At 40.8% G+C, this 27,948-nt stretch overlaps 1 protein-coding gene across 6 annotated transcripts in view; it reads right to left on the bottom strand.

Annotated features, from left to right (window-relative positions):
- ERBB4 (erb-b2 receptor tyrosine kinase 4) overlaps nucleotides 1-27,948 on the bottom strand; it is a 787,830-nt gene that overhangs the window by 140,369 nt on the left and 619,513 nt on the right. For 2 of the 6 annotated variants that reach the window (XM_053364631.1, XM_053364650.1), the window contains exons 16-20: nucleotides 24,079-24,123; nucleotides 23,880-23,954; nucleotides 7,137-7,269; nucleotides 1,421-1,543; nucleotides 936-1,034 (exon numbers count right to left, since the gene is read on the bottom strand). In XM_053364631.1, the coding sequence (XP_053220606.1) occupies nucleotides 936-1,034; nucleotides 1,421-1,543; nucleotides 7,137-7,269; nucleotides 23,880-23,954; nucleotides 24,079-24,123 (475 nt within the window). The remainder of the gene's footprint in view (nucleotides 1-935; nucleotides 1,035-1,420; nucleotides 1,544-7,136; nucleotides 7,270-23,879; nucleotides 23,955-24,078; nucleotides 24,124-27,948) is intronic. The other 4 variants (XM_053364658.1, XM_053364675.1, XM_053364640.1 and 1 more) reach the window with 2 other exon arrangements.

Below are 27,948 nucleotides of genomic sequence, written 5' to 3'. Positions count from 1 at the left end.
ACTACCCCATCCCACCCAAAAACAAATGTGAATCATGAAAGAATTTTTTACCAGATAATATTCAATCTACCCATGTCCTCACTTGTGTGGAAGGAAGGTATGCCTGTTTCAGGATTGTATCCCTCTGTCTACTCCCAAGACATTATAACTCCCTTCCAGCTGCAATCACAGAACTTGAGAACTATTGCACCAGACAATTAATTCTATCTCAAATAGTCAATAAAATTTGAAGAACACCCCCCAAAGTTGTCTAAATGTAGTTTTATCAAGTGATTGGCTTTTAAACGCTGCCCCTACCACAATCCCCTAAAGCAAACATTCTTGTCCCACAAAAGCCACCTCACAAAAAAGGTACGTGACCCATCCACTCCCAGTACACAATAGTCCTGAGGAATATGGGATTATAGATGGTGTGGACTGCAGTACGCTGAGAGCGGGCAGAAGGCAGACCGAGATCTACTGCTAGATCTCTAGGGGACTGTCAAAGGGTTAGCACAATTCCTAATCGATTAAGAGTAGCAGATTCCATTCCTCTTCTAATCCCGATACAGGGATTAATCCCCCAGCCCACAGATCCTCATATGCAGTAGCAGCCTGTATGTACCTGACTGTGTGTAGGGTTCTTTGCTGCTCATCTATGCAGCACACACTTGGCACTGTGTTGTTTCAGAGTTCGAAAGATAAAGCAACAAAGTGGGCCAGAGTTCAGTGAGCTTGAGGAACACTGAGTTGGTACCATATTTAGGTGGACGCTCGGTGCCTACTGAGTGCAGAGAGCTTGGCCACCAAATCCATGCAAGTTTGGTTCTTCCAGGGCAATTCTCTCTGGGCATCATAAGAGTGTGTTAATTGGAAGAAGTAGTTGCCATTGTGAAGCTAAACCACAAATAATGTGTGTGAACATGCATCGCTGGAACAGGGTATCCATTACTTACATCCATGAACTCCACATTGGCTTTGGGGCCAGTTGTCTCATTCAGGATTTTAATGGCCACAGGAATCTTCACACTCTCTCCCTCAGGAACCCAAACACCCTAAGATGTTGAAAAAGTGAAGAAAACCGTAACTCCAAATTAGCTACTTACAAAGCATTTTTCAAAAAGAAATCAACTGAACGTTGTTATTTGCCACATGCCTAAGCTGATCTTAGTACTTTGAGGTAAATGACACTTTGAGTCCAATTTACATTTTCTAACTGAAATACCTTGCAGAATACTGAGCAGCCCAATTCTGAGAACTGAACACAGCAGTTGAACACAGGATCTGGGCACTGAGTTCTAAGTTGCATGTATAATCAAAAGGCGTTTTATCTTCATATTTCAGGAACCCCTTGAACACACTACCATCCTGTTGCCCTGATAGGCTGAAGGTTTCATCAGAGACACGTAGTAGATGAACTAAGACCATCAAAGGCACATACCTTATACACAGTTCCAAAGGCCCCAGATCCAAGGACTTTGACACGTTTCAGCTCTGTTTCTTTCAGAATGCGGAGCTGTGCCTGGTTGGGGGCTGTGCCACTGGGGGTCAAGGGTTCCACCAGCTGCAAAATAAAATTGGTGTTTAGTGAATGCTGGATACAAAAGTGGGAAACAGTGAAAAATGACAAGTCCCTATGCTAATTTCAATGATTTGTTCCTTAAAATCAAGTTTCCATTGTAGTTTTTAATTATTTAACATAATAGGTTTCCCTCTTAATTGTTAATAAAACCTTTAATTGGTTTCCAAAGACTATAAAATATTCATTAACAATGTTAATAAAAGTTAAATACAAGTTGTGTTGTGTTTTGTTTTGTTTTTTTAAAAAATGACACTATAAATGAAATCAACAGTTAAAAATATGCTATACAGTGGTACCTCGGGTTAAGTACTTAATTCCTTCCGGAGGTCCGTACTTAACCTGAAACTGTTCTTAACCTGAAGCACCACTTTAGCTAATGGGGCCTCCTGCTGCTGCCCCACAGCCGGAGCACAATTTCTGTTCTCATCCTGAAGCAAAGTTCTTAACCTGAAGCACTATTTCTGGGTTAGTGGAGTCTGTAACCTGAAGTGTATGTAACCCGAAGCGTATGTAACCCGAGGTACCACTGTACTGGAGAATTTTGTGGAATCACAAAATGCTTTTGCGTTCTGCCTTCTCATGATGGGCACTGAATCATCAATGTTTTGTGTTTGGTATGACCCAACCAATGATAAATGCACTATGTCAAATAGTAGAGACAGAAGCATGTGTTTATGTTTTCCACTGAATAAATGGATTTGATAGGTTGTTAATTCAAGCGGGATTGATAGTGACGAGAGAGACAGAACTTGAATGTAAGACTTCATAAAATGTACAGTGATATTCTTGAACATCAATTTTAATTGTGATATATATCACAATGTTATCTGAACCACAGGATTTAACTGAACTCAGGCTGCAACCGTATACATACTAACCTGGCAGTAAGTCTCATGGAACTCAGTGGGACTTCTGACTAGACATGTATAGAAGTGCGCCAGGGTACCAACTTGAATAAAATATTGGGGGGCAGGTAATCTGCACCCCACATACCGGTAATCACAAGTCATGGTGCACACACATCATTTGAATGGAAACGCCCATCAACTTTTGTTTTTTTGGGGGGAACGACTCCCTAAAATATTTTATGGGGGGGGGGGACAAAGGGACCTTGGCTGCTATGAATTGTGCTTAGTGTTTAGTTTGCTTGTTTTTAAAGCCAGATCCCTGCAATAATCCAAGACATAATCTACACCCCATGACATTCAATGGCAAATCTTCCATTGTGTACACGCATCCTACATTAACCGACACTTCAAAAAAGAAAGGGAAGGAAGGAGGGACGGGATAAATTTGGGTTCAGTCCTAAAGCCAGACTACCAAGATGAGTGGAGTTAGGATCCAGCAGATTTCCAGCTGAGCCTCCCCCCCCCCCAGTGTTCTGTGGGAGTGGGAGGGCTTGGGCTGGATCCTAAACCCATTCAGTTTGGCCATATGAACTGGCAATCCAGCACAAATTAAGGCGACAAAAAAGTTGATGTAACTCAAATACCATTTTAAGGGCTTGTTTCCCCCCATCTGCCAGGCTTAGGCCACCTCAGGCTGCAGCAGACCCACTGGTGTGGAAGAACTCTGCATTCTCAAACTTAAATGCAATCTCAGGTGTCACTTGTTGTTGCTGAGCATGTGTTTCTATCAAAATACCCATCATGACAGATTACATAAAATATTGTTTTAAAATACGTCAATCCATCAAATAAACTCTAGGTTCCCATTCCAACTTGGTGTTATCCTGATACTTATCTCTGCAAGGATTACAAAAGATTGTGTTTATTAAGACTGCTCAAATGAATAAGCATTTCAATGTACAGGTAAGATTAAGGCCTTGGAAACATTTAGCTATCTGAGTACTCTGCCCAGAATGCTCTAAGAAATTTAGCTAGTTTCTTTCTTTTCATCACTATCAAATAAGTGGTAAGTGTTGTCGTCAACCATAGATAAATGGTAGGTGAAACATGGTATTTGCCAGTATGACATAATGTGCTTTTCAAAATGCTATGTTCCAGATATATTTATTTATTTATAAAACCACACATACCCCCACCTTTCAGTCTTAAAAAATGCCCCTAAGGAATCTTCAAATTATAATTGTAATTACTCAAATAAAACAATAAAAAACCAATAGCAACAGCCATCAACCTGGGCCCCTCCAGGTTACAACTTTCATCAGAACCTGGGGCTGGCTGTAGTCCAAAACATCTGGAGGACATGGATTGGCAAAGCTGCCCAAGAACATAAACAGAAAGCCATTATAAACAGTCAGCACCTTAATATTTAATTGATCCACCACCCTTTAGTCTGCTTTAAAGATAATGTTCACTCCAAGCTTTTTTCACAAGGAAGGGGATTTTGGGGGAGGTTGGATTATTTTTCACAATTACATAGTGCTGAAGACCCTAATTTAATGCACATGCCCCCACAAATGCTCTTCCATGTGCTATGAGTTGTAATCCAACAAACCATGTGAATGGAATTCAGTCAGAAGATCGTCAATTGATTAGAACTATACAGTGTGCTTTTGATTGGAAATATATATTTCTGTAAAAATAAATGGGAAAAGACTAGCCTCTAAACACTGACAAATAGCCTGTCTTCTTTCAGGATAAGGAAAAATAATTAAGGGCTACTCTTGTTCAAATTGGGTTGAAACCACTGCAGTGTTTCAAAGTGTCTGTTTGCAAGGCTAAGTGCTCTGTGCATTGCCATTTGAGCACCATTATCATGCCTCTGTGAACATTGCGGACTACTTAATTAGTTGTATATAGACTACGCTGTGCAGGCAAAAATTATCGGGAACTGGGAATTACTTTATTAATCTAGAACAAAAACAAATAGCAAAGAACAAAGCCATAGACATAAGCCTGACACCATAATTTTTACACTCTGCTTCCCTTAATTAACTTTCAAGCAGCCAGATGTATGCCAAACACTAAAAATAGGTGTAAGAAAGAAGAAGATATACGTTATGTGTACAAATTCTGATTTAAAAAAAAGTAGTTACAGTATCCAAATATACTCATACTCACCTAATTAATTCTTGTTATTATTTGCTATCATATTAAGTACATATAAATATGTTTAAAAGAACTGGTTAAATATGCAAGTTTAAAACCCTATTGGCCATCTTATAGATTGGATACTTAAGATGTTCTACACATCTGACGACATCTCCAGATTTTGAGGTTAGGATGCTGCAATATTATGCCCACTTACCTGTGGAGGGGCTCGGTCCCGTTGGATTCCAGACTACCGGAAGCAATGTAAAGCCATCATAACTGGAAGTCATTGACAGTTTCAGCCTCCATAAAGGTATCTGATTTGTTTTTTCCCATTCCTTTCCTTTTTTTGATGAAAAGAAATCTGTCCCCTTATTTCTATACATCCCTGTTTACAGAAGTGTACCTTTTACAAGTCTCTGATTTTAACAACAAAAAATGCTTCAAGATGCCTCTTATGTCCCTCATCACACTTGTATTCAGTGCACTTTCTTCTAGAAAAGTAAGTGCTGAAACTCACCATGAAGGCCTCCCTCGTTCTCTTAAGATGGCAATGGTGCCCACCTGAGAGGTGCCATAACTGAGTTCCAGTGAGTTCCGGCTGAAAAAAGCCCTGCTTGTACTATTGTATTATTCAGCAAGATTTTAATAATGTTAACTGCAAGACAATGCAGTGTGCCACCCTTCACTACCACTGCCACCAGTGCTAGCCATGACAGCTGTGCTGCCTGGGGTACCTGGAGCTGGTTGTAAGTGCAAAATATCTAGAAGGAACCAGGTTGGCAAAAGTTGTTTGATAATGACTTCCAAGTATTTTATCCAGTTAATTTTCACTGTGTCCAAACTAATCCCATTTTTCAGGCATCAAAATTTGACTCAAAATATTTCTCTGTGTGTGCACAGACAACTATAATAGATCAGATCAGATCATCCATTCTCCTTATATTGTATAATCAGTTGCACAGTGGAGAGAATCTGAAGCCTTAGCACAATCTAGGATGTTGCAAAATGATTGCTGCATCATTAGTATTTCCTACAAACTTGCTTCGTGTAGCAAAGCAAACAGAGAAAACGACCCTTAAGGCAAGAGCAGCAGAGCCAAAATACCTTGCTCAGCTGGCAGACAGCCTCTAGAAATCAGATGACAAATGTTCAAGGTTTGAGAGTGTGGCACTATAACCAAACTGAGTGCTTCTAGGGTTATAGAGGAAGATTAAACATAGAGGGATATTCTCTCCTATTCATTCAAAATAACACATAGAGCATCCTTAAAGCCATTTCAAAATTAGAATGCTTCAAAGCCAAACATTATGACTTCTTTAAAAATAAAAAAGCAAGACCAGTTTATTCTGAACTAGTTACTTATGGCATGGCTATAAACCAGTCAAATCAAGGGTGGATCAATTAATAAATTTTAAGACAGAAAAAACAATAGAATTACAACTTCATCAAGGAATTTCCTTTACACTGATCTGCTATGAAATTAAAGGTTGTCTTCATCTAAGCCTAACGCTACTAAGAAATAGATTTCTGTTCCACTTGTAACTGCAAAGTAAAGCTGGATTTCTAAAGGCCAGCAGTTCAGATAAAGCAGGATCAAATCATGTTGGCAGTGTTTTGCTCATATACAGCATAGTTCTATACACTCTGAAAAACTTGTTAAACGGCTTAAAATAACCAACTGCATGTTTTGAGCTTGGACTGAAACAAGCAGTTTCTAAGCAAGAGCAATGCATCCTGGGAGCCTGCACACCTTAAATGTCAGGGGGCCTTAGGAAGAAAACTTTTATTCACAGCCCATCATTAAACAAAAAAGCTTTCAGGTAACTTCAGTAACCTCTTCTTCAGCTCCCACCAACTAGGGCTGGCAATCTGCACTTTTAAGGGTCGCATAAAACATGTATTCACCAGGTGCAACTTTTTCCACCACAGAGATGCAGTGACAAGACAAGCAGCAGCTGGCAACATTTTCTCATACTCTCATGCAGTGGACAAACATATGGAGTCAATTTTCCCCCAAATTAAATTTATCTGGTCTTCTTCAGCTTCACAGTCCTGAAATTTTGAGATGAGCACTCTTGACTACAACCCATTTCAAGACCTATCATCATGGATACCCAATGATACCAGTCCTCAAAAATAAATATTTTTTTGTGGAAAATGGGTAAGGATAATACATGGTTTAATCTCAAACTAATTTAAGGTAGTGGGGGAGAAACTCATACTGGGGGAAATGCTGTGAATTATACTCTTCTAGGAAAAGGCATTCAGGAACTCAGTACTAACTGGGGGCCAAATTTGAAGAGGGCCCCAAGTGTTTAGGTACAATTGGAGACAGGTTTTCATTAAAAGTTCAGCAACCTGTTTGGGACAATTGTGGAGGGAATACACCCACACATACACACACTAATTCTACATAGTCAACATAATGGCATCCCATTATCAGTAGACATATTTGGATGGGAAGAATTTCATGAACAACTCTTTATAGGAGAATAAAAACAATTTGAACAAAGCTGGACAGAAATGTCTTTGTATGTATCTAGTGCTTCTTTGAGGAAGAAAGAAAAACTCTTCACCTCAGTCTCCAAGAACCTTCGCAAAGCCCTCTTTTTTTTGATGCTCTTGCGCCTCACATAAACTGCAAACGTCAAGCCCAGAATGACGATGATGAAGAGTCCTCCAATCACTCCGGCAGCTATCAGGGGCGTTCTGTGAATCAGGAGCCAACAGTTAACTGTGAGTCACAGGAGCAGGTTTGTGTGCTTGCTTACAAATTAAATTTTGTGAAGTGTAAGGATTTGTGAAGTTAGTATTGCAACATTTCAAATCACACAAAAACACAGTACGATTTGTGACAAAGTTTTTTTCTTTATCACATTCTGTTCTGTTGTTGTTGTTGTTTAAGCAGGCCATCATGCATGTCTGATGGGGAAGGAGGGCCCTTGTAGAGAGGAGGCAGACAATTACCATGTGTTTTGATGACAAATGAAAACACTGAATGGAGAAACAAAGATTCACAGTGCAAGGGCTCCTCTCTGACATTAAATGCCAATCAGAGATGCTCCACAATATTTGCACGAAGAAACTGCTACCCTAGGTAGAACCATGGGACAGGGTATTGCCAGAGGCCAGTCCAGCCCACCCATGAGGCAAGGGGCAGCAGATCTGGCCTCCAAGGAATGCATTGCCCACTGCTGCTTCTGCCATGGCATGCTCTTTGGAGGCTGGACCTGCCTCCTCCTTGGCAGCCTGCCCCTAATTCCACTGCTATAGCAGCTGCTCAGTGAACAGGAGGCACTGCAGGCCTCTCTGCACTCCTAGGGAAGAAATATCAGGGGCTACCCTCTAGAGTCTCCTGGTCTCTGCATTCACCTGGTATGATTCAGAGCAGGTCCTTTTCTTCCCCATGAGAGCCTTTGATTCCCACTTCCCCCTTTGTCCTTGACAGAGATATTCATTCACCCCTCCTTCCCTGGAGAGGGTCGCCATGTTGTGGTTCACCTTAGGTGCCAAAATGTCTTGGGCCAGCTCTGGCCAAAAGTGGTAATTCACACACAAAAATGGGTTTTCCCCGCAGAAGTAAAGACCGTGCCTTGCAATTCCATGCAGCCTACTACTGTGAGCAGTTATTTTTGCAACTCGGGCATTGAGCATATTACTAGAAGTCATATCTAGTCATAAGAAGTTGAAAGTGGACTGTGCTCACACCAGATTCTCATTCCATTTGGGGACATTGATTAGTCCTGCTCAAATTGTCTGGAAAATGTTTTAAATTTGATTCTGGCAACAATACACTGACATTTTTAAGGGATAATAAACCCATCTAGTCCAGCTTCCTATGCAAAAGCAAGATCCTCTAAAGTAATAGCTTATCTTAGCTGAACTATGTTATATTGTTAGGAAGATGAATGAAAGGTCAAGAAATTAGGGATCAGTTGCAATTTCAACAATTCCTCAAAATGAATTGTGACCTATTCAATACACTTTTGTCAAATCTCTCTGAGAAAATGTCAAGGTAGGAGTCTCATGGATGCCATTTGGGTAATATTATGAGAACTGTGTTTAAGTAGCAATATTTATATAATACATTATACAAAGAAAGAGGTTTCCAATATTTATAACATTTGTCCTTGCAACCATCCTATGAGGTAGGCCACTATTTTTCCAACATCAGGTAGGCAAATGGGCTAGTTTTAGGAAAACTGCAAATCTACACAGAAAAATTATGGCTGAGAAGCTGCACCTAGCATTTTTCCCTTTGAGTTACACTCATCTGTCATTATTATTTTACATTATGCTTCTCCAAATGAAAATGAAAATTAAACACAGTTGGGTCCCATTAGTTTCAACTGAATTTAGATATCTTTAACTTGCACCCACTGAAATTAACAAATTGATTAAATAAGCCTAGCTATAAAGTGTTTTTTTGCATGGGTGTGTATGTGCAAGGCCCCACAAGGACTTGTCACCTCTTCACAGTCCATCCATTTCTGTGTGAGAGGAAAGTGGAGTGATGTGGTGTGTAGGGCTGTAGGGAAAAGGGGAAATCAGAGGAGCTTTGTGTGTGCAGATAAAAGACACAACGCACCAGAAGGAGAATCCTAGAACTAGTGGAAGATGACTGCTTACCACCTAATGGCAGACCTTCCAAGTGTCCCTATTTTCCAAAGAGAGTTCCAGATTTACAGACATTGTCCCGGTTTCTGATTTGATCCTAGAATGTCCCGTTTTTCCTTAGGACGTCCCTATTTTCACTGGAGAAATGTTGGAGGGTATGGTGTTATGCAACCTCCAAACCAAGGAGATAAGTTATTATACAACTTTTAGAAGACATCTGAAGGCAGCCCTGTATAGGGATTTTTTTTAATGTTTAATGTCTTGTTATGTTATGGGTTTTTTTTATATCTTGGAAACTGCCCAGAGTGGCTGGGGAAATCCAATCAGATGGGAGGCGTATAAACAATAAAATAATTATAATTATTATAATAATTTTCATCGCATAAATTTTGGAAGGTATGTAATGGTGAAACTTGATGTAAGGAGGTAAAAACATGCCTTTCACCCATTACGTGCTGCTTCTCAATTTGGTGTCTATATGTTCTGATAAATGCTAAAGACAGATCCAAATGACTGCTGTCCTTTTTCATTTTCAAAGCAATAGCAGTGGCTGCTTCTTTGTCCCCGAGTGCATTGACAACACCTGAAATCTTTTGCACTGGGCACCAACTTACTTAATTAGCCCCTAGCCTTCTATACAGGTTGCTGGCTCTAGCATTTCCCTGACATAATATTCACCTGATGTTTGTTACAATCAATAGGTCATGTGCCTATCTGCACATGTGAAATGAACCTGAAAACACTAGAAAAAAAGTTAATACTGATTGCAGAAAAATGTATTTCTAAAGTGACTTTTCTTTACTTGTACAAGTGATAGAGGCCAGCAGCTGACCCATAACATATGCTCCTTCCAGTGTCACTAATAATGTTTAATGTCTTAAGATGCTGAGCAAAGTCTGTGTGGGATGAGTTAACTAGTCCAGTCTTTCCCTGGTGCATTTTTTAAATAGCCATGTTGACCTTGTGCATGAAAGGCCACAAAAAGTAACCTGACATTATGACATTTGTAAGCACAAGCTATCATAGTCTCATTATCATGGTATAATGTGCTTCTAAGCTGAATAAAATCAGGCCTATACAAGTTAAGGACAAAGACTTTCCACTTAGTTTTTAAATATACAGTAGTACTAAGGCCAACATAAGTATTACTATTTACACTGAGCAGAGAGAGTGGTCTGAGGGTATCTGATGGAGACAAACATATTCAAGGTTGGCCAACCAGAGAAATTAAAATACACTTTAAACGTTATATTTGCAGCTGTATAGCTGTGTCCCTGGTTAGCATGTTAAACAACAGCTGCTCCTATTCGAGACAGAGAGAGCAAGAGGCAAGTGAAGCCTTGCAGTTTGTAACAGGCTCTTATTCCAAGGACTAATAATTCCCAAGCTCCTGTTGTTCCCACCTCACTCCTGCACAGGCAGGAGGAGCCAACTGGGTGTGGCACTGGAAAGTAGGAAAAATAATAAATCCAGGATACTGATCTACCAGGGGCAGTGGGAGCTAGCGGTCAAGACAACATTTTGAGGTCCCAGTTATATATCTGGACTCCAGAGTGAACAGGAAAAAATGATACTAGAACCCCTGATAGGAAACAGTGGCTAAAGGACATCTGTCACTTGGGTTTAATGAATCCCTATTTCTGCCATATTACGATACTAGAAACGGAAGGAGCATAAATAAAGGCACCCAAAGAAGGTGAAGGACAAAAGTCAACCAACCAGTTTTCCAGGACAGGCGAGGCCTTTTGGGGAGATAAGGAAGCCCATGTTGCAAATTTATCACAAAGCCCATTGTGGGGCTTGAGGTATCTTCCCATAGACTGACTTCCTCTGCTGCTGCCAACCACAGACACTCCTAAGGCCCTCTGTGATCACCTTGCCCATGTCTTCCTGTGAGGATTATAGGGTCCTTCCTTGGCATGGGGGACAAGGCAGCCCTAGAGAGTGCTTGCCTCACGTGTACTTTTGCAGCTGTTTAACTGTTTAAACAGGTGCATTCCAGGACCAGCCCACCCACTAGACCTCATTCGGAGGAAGGACTGTTCCTCAGACCACAGTGTAGGTGACCCAGCCCTTTAGGGACAGTGCCTCCACTTCCTGCAGCTGCAACGTGATGGCAGCACTCCTAGACCCCTAGGTTGGGAATAGCAGCTAGTTGACTGCTGGGGGCAACTGCATCCACCATCACAGAAGCAACTAGCCAGCCAGTGTAACAGTGGTGAGTAGCTTTATGGGTAAATGAATTCTGGAGGAGTTCTGAAAGGGGGTCACTGATCCGTCGCTCCTCCACATCTGCCAACTGATGCAAACACCTCACCTTGGCTCAAGGATGGGTCAGCCCTGGCTGGAAGTCAATTGCTAGAGCTCGGCAGATCTGTCCCAATATGAAGCCAGGACAGGGAATCACTTGGGAAAAAGAAAGCAAGTGCTCCGAACTCTTTGGAGGAATAATGGGGTACAATAATAATTAATAAAACAACATAATATTCCTTACTTGTTGGCATTAAGGAAGTCACGAATGGAAGACTTTAAATAAATGTTTTGACTCCTTAACTAGGAGTGATAAACAGTGAGCTGGCACTTATCTAGAAGAGATCAAGAGTGTACGTATGCAATATTTTCCTTTCCTCTGTAACATCTGCTATTCAGTCCTGTACAGGCACACACACCAAATCAAGATGAAAGTTCAAAGTTAATATTGCAAAGGTACATGAGGTGGCTCAACAGGGGAGCATGTATCAACTTTCTAGCCACTTCAAAACATCAAAAACATCTACTGTCCCTATGGTACTGTCAGAATCAGGATTTGGAGCTTAATTACTTATATATGTTATTACTAAGTGTTTTAAGGTGTAGAGTAGAGAACAGGAAGAGACACTGTGAAGGAAAGCCAGGGGAGAGAACATCTGTTATCCTATCTTCTTTATTAAAATAGGTAATATAATATGTGAGTAGGCTGAGCATTGAAGCCCTTGTTGCTACAGAATTTATGAAAATAAATTAGTAATCTTTATTCGTGTTTCTACATAGGTTCCTATGAACATACCTAAGTGACATTTTCATAAAACTCCTTCTGCAAAGGAAGTTTTAATTATGTTGTATACTGCCTAGGTATCTAATTCACACAGTTTTTATCAGTCCCTGTTTGAACTTGAGCATCTTTTACATCAGTCAGCTAATGACACAGAGAGGCACTGAGTTGGACCATGTAATGAGGAATATGCAGAGAGTTCTATGTGCCTTAACAAGGTGCCTTCTCAGTCCCTCCCTCCCCCTGCCCTCCGGTAATACTGCACCCACAACTAGACGACTTTAAAATGCCTTACCCATCACTAAATATAAAAACTCCCCCTATGCACACCCTTCAACCTCCCCAAATCTGCTCCAGAGGGTTGGGGGAACCCCTAGAACAGATTTGGGGAGTGCAGGGGGAGATCCCACCATGCAAGCAGAAATCCTTGTGCTGACGGGATGCATTGCTCAATATTGCTCTAGATACAACCCTTTCTTGAAGCCTCATGCAATAATGTTATTGAAGAGTCCCCTCATTGCATTTGGATATGTTTTGTGCTTTAATAAATCTGAGCACCTCTAAGAGTTTGCTTTACATAACTGTTTATTCAATTTCCCTCTTTTGTGGATTTATTCACGGTGGAACTTCCCCCAAACAAATTAAAAGGTCACCAGAATCTTCTGGGCAGTAACTGGTGGGGTGCTGCTGCTCACCTGATCTCTGCTCAGTCTCATCCTTTGTGCTTACCAGAAGGTGGGTGGAGAGGGAAAGTGGCAGTGAGGCTGGTGCAGTGCAAATGCACCAGCAGAACCTTTGTCGCCTTCTTACAGGGGTACTGGCTGCAGCGATAACTTTTTTGGTCCAGAAATGGAAGACACTACAGCTCTTCTTGCAGTACAAGAATATGTGGACTCTGGCTACTGTAAAGAAAATAACTCAAATATCACACATTTCTATGGGTAAGGAAGAACCAAACATCTCTACGCCATTTGGTAGGATGACATTTCTTATGTGTCCAATTCAGATATACAAAACTCCCTTCCCCACTTGCTGCTTGAAAAATATTATCTGCTCCCTATTTAGTGAGAAAATGCAACCTCTGTACTGCTCCTGTGTTTGGAAACTTATGTTTTCTTTTTGTTCGCCTGTACCTATGACTTAGCATTAATAAAGAAAACTTAATTTCCAAAAAGTGGGAAGGACACGAACATTCAGTGGACATTCTGTGGGTCGAGGAAACTGTAGCACAAATAATCAGGAAAAGTTAACATAAGAAGAACTTTCACAAGCACTCTTCTTCAGTGTGTGTCTGATTTCACTAAAAGAATTAATGCTGTTTTTAAAATATGCCAAGTCAGGTCCTGTCTAATATAGATTGATTTAACTGTGACGGGAAAACATCTAAATCCACTAGATTGGACTCTCAGGTGAAACAGGTTCAACCTAAGCAAAAGAAGAGCTCTCTTTATACACTTGCTGCATATTTTCAATTTTCTACCCCCTCCACAAAAAATGAATATTTTCTTCTTCTTGGATCGAAGCAGTCTAGTGACTGTCAAGCCAAAAGGGGTGATTTGCAACTTGCGCCCTTATCTCTTCTTCAGAGAGTCTTTCCCTCCATGAAGCTTCTCTGTTAAACCCTGCAAATTTGGGTTAGGCTGTACTAGGCACGCTTCACTTTACCAAGTTGTATGTGGTTCTCTCCATGTTTATTTTTGTGCATTAAATGGAAAATGTGCTTTTTACAAATGTAAGCACGTATCACACTGAGCAGAAACATATTATGCACCAAGAGGTCAGTTTGCTCTGGTGACATCCATTCTAGGTACTTGGCAGTAGTTCAGATGTGGTCAGCATTTAGCAGGTGGCACAAATAGCTGTGTATAATTAACCTGATAGTTTCTTCCACTGATATTTAATTGGGGCACTGAATCAAGAACATGCTATGGGCAGCAATATTGATGGAAGAGAAATGGCCATGCCATCCTACAAAAACTTAGCTGTTCCGCCTCTAACAGAATTGATAACTACTCACAGCTTTCATACAAAACTTGTCATGGTTGAGGCTACATTGTGCATTGCCAAACAGCATATTGTGTTTCAAAGTATTTTTTTAGTGGGGGCTGATGATGCATGCTGGATGATTGGGGGACCATCCAGGAGCCTCTCTGCCTGTATTTCAGGAAAAGAAAATACTGGTGTTTATTTCAATGCACATGTAAAATGTTCAAGGAAATTAATCATAGATCCAGGCATTGAAAATACATTCAGTCATATCTAAATTCAAGTGCATGTTCAGTAAATGCTGCAAATGCCAACATGTTTTCACATTCCTGCCACAGCAAGGCCAGATTAACAAAGGAGGATATGGTAGGCAAGCGGGCATGTTATTTTGTGGGCTCTCACCACCCAAGATTCAGAGCATGGCAGAGGTCAAATGTTTGAATGGGAAGAAATCTGGAAGTACATAGGAAGAAAAGATGGCAAACAGCAGTATGTTTCACATGCCAGAGATTAATGTACCTGGCAGTAGCAAGATGTACTTAGGATGAAGCATTTTATCCTAAAAGCATTCAGCATTTTAAACGTGGTTGAAGTGCTTTGAACACAGAGATGCTGCACTTGTCTCCATGGTGGCAAATGTGCATCCATACCACTTTCCCCATATGTAATGTGTGATGTCAGCCTTTGCCCAGGCTCAGACCACACAGGTTGAATACTGAATGCCATTCCAATGCCTGGGGCAAGATGCCACTCAGCCGATCCTAAGAAGAGTTTGGATTTGATATCCCGCTTTATCACTACCCGAAGGAGTCTCAAAGCGGCTCACATTCTCCTTTCCCTTCCTCCCCCACAACAAACACTCTGTGAGGTGAGTGGGGCTGAGAGACCTCAGAGAAGTGTGACTAGCCCAAGGTCACCCAGCAGCTGCAGGTGGAGGAGCGGAGACGCGAACCCGGTTCCTCAGATTGCAAGACTACCGCTCCTAACCACTACACCACCCTGGCTCTAAATTAACTGCCCAGGGTCTCCATAAACCATAATCTGGTTTTGTAATACTTGTGACATTAGTATTCTAATAAACTGCCCCCGAATTGGATCAGTATTTATACTTGCACTCAAGCTGCTTCTAAATATGCAAACCTTCACTTTCTGAAGTGTATGAGGGAACCAACTTCTCATAGGCTCATAAATATCAAGGAGAATTCAAGGTAGCTGCAGAACAAAACAAAAAAAAGTATACAGTATTTATTCCTGGGCCTGCCTTGATGCTACTTTGGGAGTTATCACTATTATATTACAAGAACCGTATTCTGTCTGTGTAAATGCCCCACACAAGTTATAGCATGATTATCAAATCCCTCTTGATTATGGGAAAAGAGGCAAAATAAAGTCAAGAGTCTGGTGTAAATTAATGCAAGGCTTGCACATGATGCACATCCGCAGAATTCCAATGACTTGCACAGGATGCATTAACCATCAAAATACGGTGACTTTTAAAGGTGGATTGAATCCTTGGTTTTTCTTGTACCTTTATTGTCACACCGTATTGTGCTTCTTTTCATTAAGCTACTGAACAGCATTTTTATTTGATCCTCTGAATTCTATTGATATTGGTAATTTAAAGGAAAAGGGCTTTAGTGAAATATGGAATAAGGAAACCCTAAATTTCAGTTCTGTTACAATCTTAATTTTTTTTCCGCATTTTCGCACAAAGGAAGTTGAGTTGTTTCCTGTCGTTAAGGTTCTTGAGCTATTCTTACGTGGGGGGAAAGGGAGATTTGTTCATTCTGTCTTCAGAAATCCAATCAGAGATCTCCCATACTGCGTCAAATTTGACCCTGAATATCAGTTATCAAATACTGAAAATTGCTGCTGCATATGGTCAAATTCTGGCTGCAACCACATGTCATCTCACAGCTACTGTCAAATGTTCACTGCCGCAGCAAAATCTTTTCACGTCAAATGCTGATGGTGAATATAAAATATGTGCCTAGAATTTGGAGAACATTAGCACAACCAGAGGATATTCAGCGGATACACTCTTTAAAAAATCATGTATGATAATTTTGAGAATTTGGGCAGTAAATTCAATTAAACTTCAATGAAAGTTGGGAAAATAAGCAATTTATTCCACTATGTAAGAAGGATGCTGGGTTTCTGGAATGCTCCAGAACAGGACCAGAATTGTTAAGAAAGTACCAGCTACACTTCTAGTTGCATGAAGAAACACAAAAAAAGATTATGTGTTACTTCTTTAACTTTGCTACTCAAGCATTGCCAGCTAATGTCCCTGTATATGTCATTATTGCTGATATTTTCTCTCCCTCCCATCTTCTCCCTTATTTTTGGTTTCTTTCTGCATAACTTTTGTTGCATATTCTCATTTGTACAATTCATCCCCTTGTTTTTCAGATCCTGCCTCATCTTACAGGCCAAGATACGTGCCTTTCCTAAAATCAAAGTGTGTTTGCAATTTTTTATATAAGACACCATTGCAGATAAGCTTATATATTGCTTAACAAACAAGGTTTTAAATTTGGCTTGTTCGATCCTAGTTATGGCCCATTTTAATGGAGCTTATACAGATGACCAAACCACTCCAGGGGAACTTCTCTTATTGTCCCATCACATGATAAGGAAGATTGTCCCACACATCCAGGGCAGACGTGTGGTAAAATGTATGTTAAAATTGTTATCTGTATCCACCCACAGATTGCAGATATGGGATGGCCAGTTTGTGCCTTTATGCACACAAAAAGATGCAGTAGCAAGGCTTACAAGCGCCTGGTTTACAAGTGTTCATTGGAATTGGCCAATTAGCTTGCTTAGCCATTTGGAGTTAAGTAATATTTTATATTTTAGTTAGTATTAGCTATGGCTCCTTCAGCACCAGAGATGATGCCTAGATCATACCACCCATGGCAGATTTGTCCTAATTCAAACACTTAATGGGCTGGGGGAAGTCTTCACCTGACAGAGCAGTAAGCCCTCCCCTCCTCTTGCCAATTTATCTGATTCTCCTCCTCCTGAAAAAAACAGAGGGGATTGCATGAATATGATACAAAGGACCAGGCATCCCCATTCAGCTACCATGCAAAACCTCTTGCTGTCCTGATGAATGGCTGAGCTGCGCCTCAGACATCATACTGTGTAAAACCTACATTCAGCAAGCTCAGCCATCATACAGCCAACTCAGTCCCCATGGACTCTAAAAGCAACAAAAGCAAGCCCACGATCTATTTAGCTCTTGTTCACAGACATGTCGTAGGTTGTTTTTTTGACAGCCCTAGCTCTGCTACTGTACCTGATGCAAAGCTCACAGATGGCCATTTGGGTCAGCCCCACAGTGAAGTAAGTACCCTATCTGAACTAATATTTATGTTAGCAAAAGAGATTCTGTTTCTCAACTTAACAAACAGCGGGGCTTTTCAGAACAGGTGGCCTTCCTTGTGATGAATCTGCACAAGTGGCAGAAATTTAGGCTTAGCATGTAATTTTGTTGACTGAGGTTCTTGGGCCTCATTCATTAATGAGGCACTAGAGAATCTTGGAATGTTCCCAAATTGCAGATTTTGTGTTTCTTCTCCGCCTAATGATGCATTCCTTTCAGGTGCTGTTTGTAATTACAGCTGAATGAAGCTGTGTAAAGTAAGTTTCTGAGGACATAGGTTTCAGAGTTATAAATAGGTACATACCAAAAAAAATCATAGTAACAGGGTGGGGTGGGGAATAAAACCTACATAGCAACTTGAAAAGGAACCCATTTCCAAGGACACAGAGATTGAGAGTTTGCCAGAGCAGTAGAAGCACCACCTCTGTTCCTTTGATCATGAGGTTTGATTTCTTGAAAGAATACAGTTCCTGCAGCTATCCAGTCTTTTCAAGGTGCTAAGATCAGTATTTCCTTCCCTAAAAAAATGAGGCGTTAGTACTCGTATATGGATAACAAGTGCTGTAGGTGCAACCACACAATGACTGCGATTGGCAGCAATCAAAGAGGTAACAGTTCTCCATACCTGCCTAATTTTAATAGTTAAGGAATTCACTGAAGGTCTCCACTTAAAAGGAACAGTATTTAAAATGCACATGAAAGTTTAGAATAAGTTGCTTCTTCCCTTATACTGTTCATAAGAAGTAAAAAAAATTGTACCTGACATTTTCAAAACAACAGCATCAGATTAGCCCCTAACACCAAATGGGTGTTTGCACAATTAAGGAAGATCCAGTTTTCAGTTTCAGAAGCTCTTTCCATGCTTCAGAACACTTAGTCAGGTGACACACTGGGCTAGTCAAATAAGAACAAGGATATGGTTACTTGATCACATCAACTGGGCTCCCATAGGCAGTAGCTGCATTGCCTATAGAACCATGGAAATGAGCCTGGTCATGTAATCTCCTCCTTTCCTACTCTGGCATAGCTGGGAGATCAGAAGCATTTGCTTCCTGTGTTCAACTAACCTCAGTTTGTTGTTTTTCTGAACTGGGGCAAACGCCCTGGGGTGGTGCGTCCTGTTTCACTGCTTAAGGTGAAATGGAAAGTGCTGCCCCTGCCGCTGCCCCACGGCAGCATTCCTGACCCAGGTTCCGTGCGTCGGCAGGAAGTGGTGAGATCCTGCCAGAAACCAGCGCAGATGCTGTCAGCACTTCTCCAGCGGAGGTGGCGGGGCCCCCGCAGGTCCACTGCCTTGGGAGCTTCTGCCACCTGAGGCGACTGCTTCACCACACCTCATGGGCAGGCCAGCCCTGGTTTTAATTATGCCTTGTCTGAACAAGTCAAATTCAAGTCATGGTTTGCAGTTCAGACGTGTTCAGTTGAACCATTTAAAATAGCTGCAGTTCCCAGTTTCAACATAACAAACTGCAGGTAGCTGAAAACAGGAAGCTGCCTTAACATCAGGTCAGACTGTTTGTCCATCTAGTCTAGTATTGTCCACTCTGACTGGCAGTGGCTATCCAGGATCTCAGGCAGAGGGTCTTTTGTAGCACCTGTTGTTTGGTTCTTTAATTAGTGGTTTCTGGGGAGAGAAACCAGGATCTTCTCAGTGCTTTGCACAGCAATGGTGCCTCCCTCAACACATTTTTCAGGTAAGTTCTCTAGTACATTATAAGTTGTTGTTTTTCCCAAAGGCCTCTGTTGGTAAATACTTTTTTGCATAGTCAATAGTACCAGTCCAAAGACAATTTTTTGCTTTATGCTCACAAATTCTATTTCCCTCTCTTGAAGTAGATTTTACGGTGTATTTTCTCTCTCACTCTCTGTCCCCACCAACTTTTACAGGATTATGTATATAATTATCCTATAAATATCTAGAACATATGGGAAACTTTAATCCATGCAGAAGAACAGAGCGTTATAAAAATGAAGATGACTATGAACATTCAGAGTTTATTAATGGCAAGCTTCCCATTCCCTATCATGTATTCTGTGCTGCTGAGTTACTGTGAAATTATAATGAAATCATACTGTGAAGCGGGTATCAAACACAACGAGGAAAAGGTTTCACTGCTTTACAAAGGATTTGCTGTTAATTAGCTCTTGTATACATACACAGTCAACAAAAAAGGAGAGCCTGATATCTGTAAAGGGATGAGTCGAAAGGAGAAATGCGCTTTTGTTCAATTGGAAGAAAAGGATGAAGAGAGTTAATATCCCCACACTGTTTCATGCAACCATCTCTCAGTGGGGAAGACTTGGCTAATTAGCTCCTGTTAGTTAAAAGGGGAAATGTGGAAATAAGAAAGACCTTCATTTAGGGTGTAAATCAGTACATACATCAGATTACACCAGGAAATATTAAAAACACAGTTTCCCCATGCTGACTACATCTGCCATATTATGATTGTTCATCTACCAGGAAAATAGAAAATTGTTCACATTGGCTTACAGGATTCTTTTGCTCTTAATTACACCTTGAATGCCTACTGTGAAAGCTGAAATGCTGGCAATGTTTTCCCCAAATACAATCATGCTGCGTGGTTTTGAATATTGTACCACACACAGTTTGCCATGCATCTGGCCCGACGCCTTTCATTTCAGTGCTCAGTAAAATGCAAAGCAAGAAAGCAAACTACAAAATCCCAAGTGCTTACTCTAAAGTGTCAGGTAGTCACCACCTATGATCTGTTCAGATATCACAAGGTTGGGTCATACCTTAGTTGTCGAACACAAACATTGCAAAAAGGTCTCAGACTGGAGGGTTAGAAAGACCTTGCTCTCCCCAGGGCTTTGCAGAGTAGGAAAGGCAGTACTGGCAGGTGGAACAATGGTCTGACTTGATGTAAGGAAGCCAGTTTATATGTGCATATATGAAGTTTTGTATGCCTTGTAATTGTGAGATACACCTGCCTTTATTGCACATATAAGTGGACCAGAAGCAATTTGTGTTGCATGTGAGTTTTATATACCAGGGGCACCCTAGTCAATCTTTTATTTAGTTATTTTGACAATTTGTACACAACTTAATGGCAATTGTCTTTAAGCCGTGTAACAATATAAAACAAAGTCAGTTAAAAATATAAAATCAGAATTTAGGTTTCAGTAATACTGGAAGTTCAAAAGCAAGGGGGCTTGTCTGACCTCAACCACAAGTTCCATAAAATTCCCAGTACTGAACACACAGTTTCAGGGGATATGAGCAGTGCATCTGAGCCATGGGGGACCACTTACAGTGACTTCCCCAAAGCCCCCAGTGATCGGGCTGGGATATAATGAGTTAGGCAATCCTTAAGGTATCCTGGACCCAGGAGTTAAGAGATTTTTAATTCATCTGCCCTCTATCTTGCCCTACTCAGGACCAAGTCATTGCCCCACCAGTTAATGTGAGTGGCCTCATTCCCCAACCCCAGTGTGATCCATGCTAACTTTGTAAAACTGGTTGTCTGAATACCAAACAGCAAATGGTCTATCCCTGGAAGAGCTGTGGGAATGGGAAAAATGAATGGCAAACAGCTTCAGCATTTGACATCAGCAGGATGTGGCCTAGATGCCTGGAAGGAAGCAGGCTACCATCTCCTAACATCAGGCAGGAGTGGGTGAATTGGCCAGGTTCGTGAAATATCAAATGCCTCCTTGTGGCAGAAAGTGGCTTCAAGCGCATCAAAGGATGTGACTTTGAGGCCACTCTGTGGGTGACTTTTGTTTAGTTTTGGTTGTTTAACATCTGCACGAAATTGCTAGATATGTTAATCTGGTTTACGTAGTAAGGTGCTGTCATCATACTGATGACACCCAACCCTATTTCTCTGAGGAAATGCTGAACTAGTGGCAGAATTTCCTTTGAAACAGAAGTGAAAAATATAACCTAAAACCCAACACACAGTTATGTATAGTTTCTTCTGATGCTCAAAATTGTATTCTAAAATTAAACAATTATTGTAAATTATTTTAATTGCTGAATTATAGCTTTTTCATGGTTACTGCCCCACCTCCTATTTTAGCCGTTCTCCAATACTTGGGAATTCAAAGGGAAGTGAGTGCTCAAAACTCCCTGGAGGTTAGGAGAAGATGGTCTGAGAACTGAAGCTCCAGCTGCTTGAAAATGCCAGGCTGCGCTGCCATACAGTCCATGCAAGTCAGGACTAATTTTCTCATAATTTTCAGAGAATGTGTTGTAATGTAGCCTTTTCCCAGTGCAATAAAGCGCCGTCAACCAGAAACAACTATGAAAAGTACAATAGAAAATCTTGGGACAGCTAGGTGGGTGGGTAACAACAGTGAGCAGGCTGCAACCCATCTGCCAACTCATAGAACCACTGCCAACTAACTTTGGCACAGAGTCCTGCTCTCTCCTGTTCTCCTTGGCATGTGCTTCCTAAGCCGGTTTTAGAGTTGATGGTGCCATTCTGTGCCAACTGCCCTATGCTAGGGAATTTTCAACTGGCAGGAACTGAGCAACATCTGGCTCCTTAGTGTTACAAGTGAGTAAGACAATTAGGAAATTATTCATGCCCATAGTCTGCACCAGATCTATATGCTGGTATACACTAGTGTGCAATTACAATGCGATTACAAGCTCTAAACAGACAATTATATGTTTGGCTGAGTCTGACAATAGGGGGATCTTTAGGGGACTTCATGCGATCCCAGTCTTAAATCAAGAAAACAAAAGTGATCAAATCCAACCAGCAGTCTGGGATGCCTGAAATCTTTCTGACACCTGAAGGAGCTTTACAGCATATCTGCTCAGAAGTAAGCACTGATGTGTCCACAAGGTATATCCCCAATGGACAAGACTGCAAGCCTAAGCAATTATGTTCTTCTGCAGCAGAGCAAAAGACTTTGGATGTCACACAGAAAATATATCTGTTGAGTCCCATTCCGCACTTACTCCGCCTGCCCTGTTTTCTATGCAGGATCTCTCTCTGTGTGCCAGGAAGGAAATATATGGTGGCACAATGAGTTCGCTCAAGGGCTGCAGTGCATTTGATTGAAATTTCTTTCAATCAATGATTTGCAATAACCAGGGCTGCTGTATGATCTTAACACATAATTCAAATATGGTACCAGACTCACCATATATAGTCTTTAGGCAGATTTCTATTTTGGTAACACTACTCCTTCAAAACCACACACAATTATTAATTAATTAAACAAACCAAAGATATTGAGACATTTTCAGAAACACACACAGAGCATTTGTATTACTTTTCTACCTGAAAGACAAACCAGAAAGAACTAGGTACAATTCTTTATGAGGTGATGTTGATTTAAATAAAAAAAGGTAACAATTAGTTTTTAGGTTAGAAAAGAATGCTTGAACCAGGAGGTCATGTTAACCAGTTTGAATTGCTGGATACAAGTTACTAGTGAAGAGTTTATATTATTTTCATAGGAAAAGAAATGTTGCAATTGCTCTGAAAGAATCAACTGTATTTTAAAATCAAACAGATAATTATCATAGATTTATTAAATTAGGAAATATTCATGTAACTCAGATGAACTTTGCATATTTTGTAAAAGCTGGTATCAACCAGCTATGTCTGTGTTTGGTATTGGAGGTGGGGAGAGCAGGGAATAAGAGGGGACAACAGTCATTCATGTTATCAATCTCCAATTTCAAATTCAATAAATATAGATTTCTTTTTAAAAGGGAAATACTCACAAACTTATATTTCATTTTTGCTGTTGTGACTGTCCCCTCCACCCAAGAATCCTGGGTACTGAAGTTTGACAAGAAGGTTTAGAGTTCCCCATGGACCACTGTGGTACCTCGGGTTACAAACAGTCCTGCTTACGAACGCTTTGGGTTACGAACTCCACAAACCTGGAAGTAGGTGTTTTGGGTTGCGAACTTAGCCCCAGGATATGAACACAATCTGCTTCCGGGCCGCGGGAGGCCTATGTAGGGAATGCATGCCTCGGGTTAAGAATGGACTTACAGAATGATTAAGTTTGTAACCTGAGGTACCACTGTACTCTCCCTCACAAAATGATTGGGTTTTCTGCATAATCAGTTTAAGACTATGGTGAAGATATGGTGCATCTATATCTTCCTGTATTCAGTTACATGTGCATCAGTCACCTTAAGCACTCTGAGGAACTTGTGAGGAGTTGCAGACAAGAATCAGTCTGCACACTGGCCAATCCATTTTCCAGAACAAACTGGTTAGCACGATTCTCCCCTACTGTATAAAATATAGAAAAGGGCAAGAAGAAGAACAAAAAAGCAGGGATGACGGATGTTACCTAGCGTGTTGTAGTAAAGTGGACTGGCGTGTCCACGGATAGTAAATGCAGTCATGACTAGAGGGGCCTCTACACCTGCAGGCAATTACAGAACAGAAAATATCATTCACCATTCACAGGGGCCATGCACACACAAGCGCCTTTGCCCACACATGGAACATGGGAGGTGTGGCAAGAGGAGCAAGTGCTCGGCAAGTACCTATCCATGAAACCAATGCAGTCCTCCAGGCGTGGGCCTATGCACCTGCAGCAAATCCCAGTGGAAGGAAGGAGAAAGAGAGAAAAAACATGCATTAGCCATTGCGTAGGCAGGAAAACAAAGACTCTGCATTCTGCCTTGGTCCAGGCAGTTGGCTATCATTCTCAGAATTAACCAAATTGTCATGAAATCATTGCTGGGAACATTTTTTCAGTGCAAGATAACAAGCAACAGAGAACAAAAATGAGCCTGGCCAGGCTGTGGTTTTTGAGCTACTTACCTTCTAACAGTTCATTGTGGCATTGTGGAAATGACCAAAGACATGGTTTACCTGCTAAGATGAGAGACCTACCAAATGCTATTTTCTCAGAGCAGTTGCTTAATCCGGCAGATTGATAGACAGTCATTAGTGACTGCAGCAGGGGGTTAAAAGACAAGAGACACACAACTAAATCCATTTTAAAATCTTGTCTTAAATAGCAATCTGAGTGTGAAAGTGCAATGAACCTAGCCGTTGGCAGATTCCTTGTTCTTTCCACTTCATTTCTTACCTTGTTTTCATTTGACAAAACTCCTATTTTTATTTTTCCCATATAAACTGCCAAAACAGGTGGCTGCAGTTGTCTTAATAGATAGATGAACTTAACTGTATCCTACAGAAACTAGGTTCAGGTAAATTATAGCAGCCATGGAAAAGAAAGCTTCCTCTGGGGTCTGCTTTTAAACACCACTCCGGGTATTAAAAGAAAGAAAGAGGATTCAGATGGGTGCATGGCTGTTCAGTTGTTTGCATTTCATCCAGCCACTGACCTTCTGGCAATATTTCTCCTTCACATGCCCTCTCTGCAGTTGCCATAAAACTGTGCTGATAACAAAAGAGGATGCAAACTTCTACCGTTTCTCTTCTGTAGCACATCAAAAGAAGCAGAGCACGGAGGCATTCTTTAGCTATAAAAAAATGCCTTCTACAGATGCCGAAGTGTCCATTAGCCATCTAGGGAGCTGGCTGGCATAAAAGGGGAATCTCTCACCTTGGAGTCTTTTTCGCTTTTCTGCTTCACATATTCTCAAAGCTTCATGAACATGGCTGCATTTTGCGGGGGGGGGGGGACCTCACCTGTTGTCTAACTTGACAAAACCTTTCAATTTAAATGCACAGAGCCTTCTTCTGTTGTGTACGTTAGTTTTCTTTGGAAAGAAACACACACTTCAGAATAAAGGAAGAATAAAATAAAACAAAACACCCCCTACTTCTGTTGAGTACCTTCACTGATCTAACCTGATCTATACACGTAAAGGAGAAAGAGAACATTGTGTACTGCGAGGTGATGGAATGTGTTTCTTAGTCATTGTTCTCAAAATGCTCACATTCCTTTTATTCTTGAAATGTGCCTACCATACAAAACATCTGAGATGGGTTTCAAAGGGTGCCTATGTATGTTGGTGACAGCTTTCCACACACAGGGCCCATCTCATCCAGCATTTCTGGCTGGCTGAGGAACTTGAGTGCTGTAATGAAAGAAAAGCTCTCTTGCACATCCAGGGCAAATCCACGGGGAAACTGGAAAAACACAGACTTGCAGAACAGAGAGGAGCTGGCAGAGTTTTATTGAGGGTGATGGATATACTATACAGGACATTCCTGAATGAAAGGCTAGCATCTAGGTTTTTTAAAGTGCTGTTCTGTTGCGTGGCATAAGGAGAAAAGACCACCTCCATCATTGGAAATGTCTACTATTGGCTACAGTGGGAATCAACTTATTGATTTGGAAGTGGGGAAGGGTACTGCCGTTTCCTCATTAATTTGATCTTTTAAAATAAAAAATCCAACTTAAAATGTAGTATTTCTGTATTTAAATTCTTAGATAAAATTCTCTCAAATATGCATTTCTAATCTCAAAATATGCATTTTAGAATACCGGGTATATTTTATCTGAGTGATACAGGCAGAGATTAGTGAGGACAACAGTGGGCTCACAATTCTCTCATTCTATGTGGCTCAACCCACCTCTGCCTTCGGATGCCGTGCTGTACTTACATACAACAGTGCATTCTGGGAGAACTGAAATGGAGGTAGGGGCAAGGTCAGTCACAGGAACCTGGTGGCCCTGTCTGTGCCAGGCAAATACAAAATGGGATTCCTTGCTGGACCTGGTGTCAACAGTTGTGGACCCTACTGGAGCAACATGGCTCCAGAATTCGCTTTAGCATGCCACTGAGTTTGCTGGTAAGCGCAGGTCAGGTCAGTACTTGTAATATAAAATTCCTCAAGAATCTCTACTCAGAAATCATTGTTCCTGTTTAACTGAAATTATTCCTATTTTTGTGCTTTTTAAAGCTGTTTTTCTTATGTTTTTGTACATCATCTTGAGACATACATGTGAAAGGAGAGTAATTATTTGGTAAATAATAATACATGAAGTAGCATTCCAACCATTCCTATTGTGGGCCAAATAACCAAACAGGTATCACATTCGGATCACTGCTGATATTATTTCCATTTGCTTTGTACAGGGAGGAAAGAAACATTAAGTGCTGATTTCTATTGTGGAGCCAGGAAGCTGGGGGGGGGGATTATGAGTTGGAAAATGGGAAAGAAAAAAAAAGGGAGGGAAAATACTAATTCTGTCTCAGGGCATATCTAAATGAGTGCCTGACAGATGAGACATTAAATCTAGATTTCTGGGGCATTCATTATGACCACTCAGTTTCCTTTTAATACTGAGTGACAGAAGTACATTTAATATAGGGAGCAATCTTCATAAAAGTATGAAGGAAAGTGTTGCTGAGTGGTACCTTGTTGCATTTTTGTTTTGTTTCGTTTAGCCATAAGATTAATACATTTCCCCCCATTTAGCTGCCTCTTTGTTCATCTGAGTCTAGAGTAGTCTGAGTGGTGGCAAGATACCATGTTTTACTTTTAATAATGCAAAGATCAGGAAGTTATCAGGAAGCACATTTCACTGAACCAAAGCCAAACCACCTGCTACAGAAGGTAATTTTCCAGGGGTTTCAGAGTAGGCAGAGAGAAAGTTGGTAAAATTACTGTTAATGCTGTCATTTTTCATGGTTTGGCAGTCCTAAGAAAAACCACGTGTGAATTCTTATAGGAAGGGCTAGCAAAACAAAGATTCCTGTAGCAAGAGCAGCAGAACTGGGGGGTTTGTTCCATGTGCTCCTTTATGAAGAGGGATACACATTTCATTCTCCACAGCCTCCAGAAGCTCCAGCAAAAGAAATAATTCATGACACAACATATTGAAGTATATTACTTTTGCCTGGAGAAATTTTCCTTCGCTGTCTGTCTGATTGTAAGGACTGAATTTCAACTTACAAAAGGGTTTGGCCAACAATTTTTTTTCTGGTGCTGCTCGTATGCTCAACAGACTGTAGAAATTTAGTAAGTTATTCTCTCCTCCACTCCCCACATCATAGAAATAAAGGAGGGAGAAAAAATTCACCAGCTAAATTCCTACATGTCAAGCTGTAGTTAAGGCATAGGAGCAGAACCAGTAAAATCTTTAGGAGCCTACTTATATAAATGGATAAAAAATAAACTTTGCATGGCACTATCACTATATGAAGCATTCCCACTCCTTTCCACAATGGAATAATAAATGATATCATGTCCTACATGAAATCACATTATCTCTTCTCTCATAGCAAGTGAAGAGCAGACCAAGTGTTTTCACTTCATTTCACATCTTAGCTAAGCTACCTGGAGCAGTTTGCAATGTCACAGTTCCATCTTGAGTTAAAATGTAGTATTTACATGTTACACAAACATTCTGTTAATGGAGGACACCATTAGAAACGCTCTACACCTTTCTCTCTCACCCCATATCCGTTCTGTTACTTCATTCCAATAGT

The sequence above is a fragment of the Podarcis raffonei genome, chromosome 1 (genome assembly GCF_027172205.1).
Source record: "Podarcis raffonei isolate rPodRaf1 chromosome 1, rPodRaf1.pri, whole genome shotgun sequence".
Classification (NCBI taxonomy): Eukaryota; Metazoa; Chordata; class Lepidosauria; order Squamata; family Lacertidae; genus Podarcis; species Podarcis raffonei.
The sequence above is the reverse complement of the archived record's forward strand: the minus strand, read 5'-3'. Positions and strand labels throughout refer to the sequence as shown.